The sequence below is a fragment of the Triticum urartu genome, chromosome 7A (assembly GCF_056163025.1).
Source record: "Triticum urartu cultivar PI428250 chromosome 7A, HENAU_Tu73, whole genome shotgun sequence".
NCBI lineage: Eukaryota > Viridiplantae > Streptophyta > Magnoliopsida > Poales > Poaceae > Triticum > Triticum urartu.
Window position 1 is genome coordinate 125295801 of NC_141879.1, and position 2464 is coordinate 125298264.

At 43.5% G+C, this 2464-nt stretch overlaps 1 protein-coding gene across 1 annotated transcript; it reads right to left on the reverse strand.

Moving 5' to 3' along the window:
- On the reverse strand, positions 1-1682 carry LOC125523011 (NAC domain-containing protein 66-like). Its single transcript, XM_048688043.2, has 2 exons — positions 1041-1682; positions 1-930 (listed from the first exon to the last, which is right to left on the reverse strand). Exons 1-2 carry the CDS (start codon positions 1536-1538, stop codon positions 358-360), a joined length of 1071 nt encoding a protein of 356 aa, XP_048544000.1. The 5' UTR covers positions 1539-1682; the 3' UTR covers positions 1-357.
- Between the last annotated feature and the right edge of the window lie 782 nt (positions 1683-2464).

A 2464-nucleotide genomic window follows, 5' to 3' on the forward strand; every position in this document is an offset into this window, starting at 1 on the left:
TTCAAAATTAAATAAAATAGTTTATTGCACATAGGTTTAATACATGCATGGTGTACACACTGCTAGGTAGTTTGGAACACATGCAAATGTAGCTAGGTACCACCGGTGGGTGGCATATAGAAGCCAGTACACATACACACAATACTAGCACAAAAAAGAGGCAAAGTCAAGCCAAGCAATGCATACAAACTCTCTTCTCACACACAAAAATAAAATGAGGTGCAAACCAATATATATATATATATATATATATATATATATATATATATATATATATATATATATATATATATGGCGGTATATACTGATCGATCTTCTGATAGTATAATATATATTAGTACTTGGATCATCTGATTATCAGTACTTCCACATGCCATCCGTACCCATGTTCACTGATGAGATCTCTTCAGCAGTTGTTGCAACGTCGTTGCTGCTCAACTTGGCCAAAGTATCCTCCTGCGACACTATGGATGATGGCCCGCTCCCAGGCTCGACCCCGATCATGAGGCCCTCATCCGCACCTATTTGCATCTGCATCGGCATTTGAATCATGTGTTGTTGTTGTTGCTGCTGCTGGTGGTGGTCATGGTGGTAGAACGACACCAACGGTCGTGGTGGGGTAGCCATATTCTGGTAGTGGTGGTTCCCGAAGTAGCGGTCGTTCATCATCAGGAGCACCGCAGTACCCATCATTGACGATCTGGCCCCAGTGTCATGCAGCTGGTACGAAGAAGATGCAGGTAGGGACGATGGGGGCACCAGCGATGATGATGCACCATAGCCCATGAAAGCAGGCAATGTACCGGATTCAAGGAAGCCATGTTGCTCCTCTCCTCCCATGGACATTGGCATGGGAATAGCGTACGACGACATCACTACCTTCTTGAGTCCAGTACTCTTATGGAATATCCTGCAAACCACATACTCCTCCTACCAACATACATAAACTAAATCAGTGCAAATCAACTATGTATAGTAGCTAGCTAGTATGTACGGACGTGTTCATGAATCATGAGTACTACTAGCGTGTGTTTAAATACCTTGGAAGATGCATTAATGGCCGTGGCGGTGGTGATGTCGATGGGTAGACTAGGTGTTCCTTGTTTTCCACTCTCGAGCCTATACTCGTGCATGACCCAGTTGGTCTTCTCCCCCCTAGGCGCCCTACCCTTGTAGAAGACCAACGTCTTCTTCATGCCGATGAGACTTGTGGTCGCGTGGTGGAAGATCTCCTTGTCCTTTCCAGTGGCCTTCCAGTAGCCGGCGGTCGTGGCTCGGTTGGTCCGTATACCGGTGGGGTACTTGCGGTCCTTTTGGGAGAAGAAGTACCACTCCTTCTCCCCCATTTTCGCCTTCTCGGGGAGTTCCCATGGCTCGCATTTGTTCAAGTCCACCTCCCCGACCGCTATGGGGTCGAATGCTTTGTTCAACACCTTAGGGACTAGGTAGGAGGTGATGATCTCCACATCCGTCGGGTGAAACCTGAACCCCTGAGGGAACTTTAATTGTTGCCGCTGAACTTGAAGGTGGTCGGCCATGGCGGAGGCTCTCTGGGAAATTGGTTCTAGGGTGGCGCAAGTATTGGGGGCAACGATGGAGATTTGTGTAACTACAAAAGGAATTCAATGATATCTAGGGATATGAGAGGAGATGCTTAAATAGAGTGAATGCTTGTGCTAGCAAGTCACTTACTAGGGAAGCCTTGACGTTTTATGTGCTTTGTTTAATTTGTCCCTACTGAAAGTGGATGGATGGATGTTTAGATAGATAGATAGATATAGATAGATAGCTCCCTTGCCTTTACAACTGTGTGTTGTTTATCTTGCTATGGGGCCATGCCTAGGTGGTGACAAGTGCTAGGTTTCTCGAACCTCCCAAGCCATGTCATGCCAAATTGAACACCTTTGATTTTGTTCTCATTCTTGTTAATGTATGTATATGCATTCCTCATGCTCTGCTTGTCTCATGTTCATGGAAAGTGTGTGCTTCTGTTGTTGTTGCTTGGCTTTAGGGGCGAACCCAGAAGAAAAGTGACCCGTTGCCCACATATACACCATATACAGATGGATACCTATATGCATAGAATTAACACACTAGAATAATATAAAAAGCCGAGCAGTAAAATTGCTTACCAAAATGAACAAGCATAAAAGACTAGTTGGTGGATTATCACTTGGTCAATGTAATGGGCCAACATTAATTGGGGTCTTCGTATTTCTAAGAATCATCTCCATAAATTCCTCTAAAATGTGTCTGTTGTTATATTAGCACAAGTGTGCAACGAGTTACGTTATTTATGTTTGTAGATGCAAAATTAGAAACAACAAAATAGAACATATTGATTAAACTATACGTTTATGAAGTTAAACTTAACGGACAATGGGTCTTACTATCATTGTTTGTGGACAAGAATGATCCAACTAGAAGTGAATCAATCAAGAAAAGTGAAAAATTAAAGCAACTT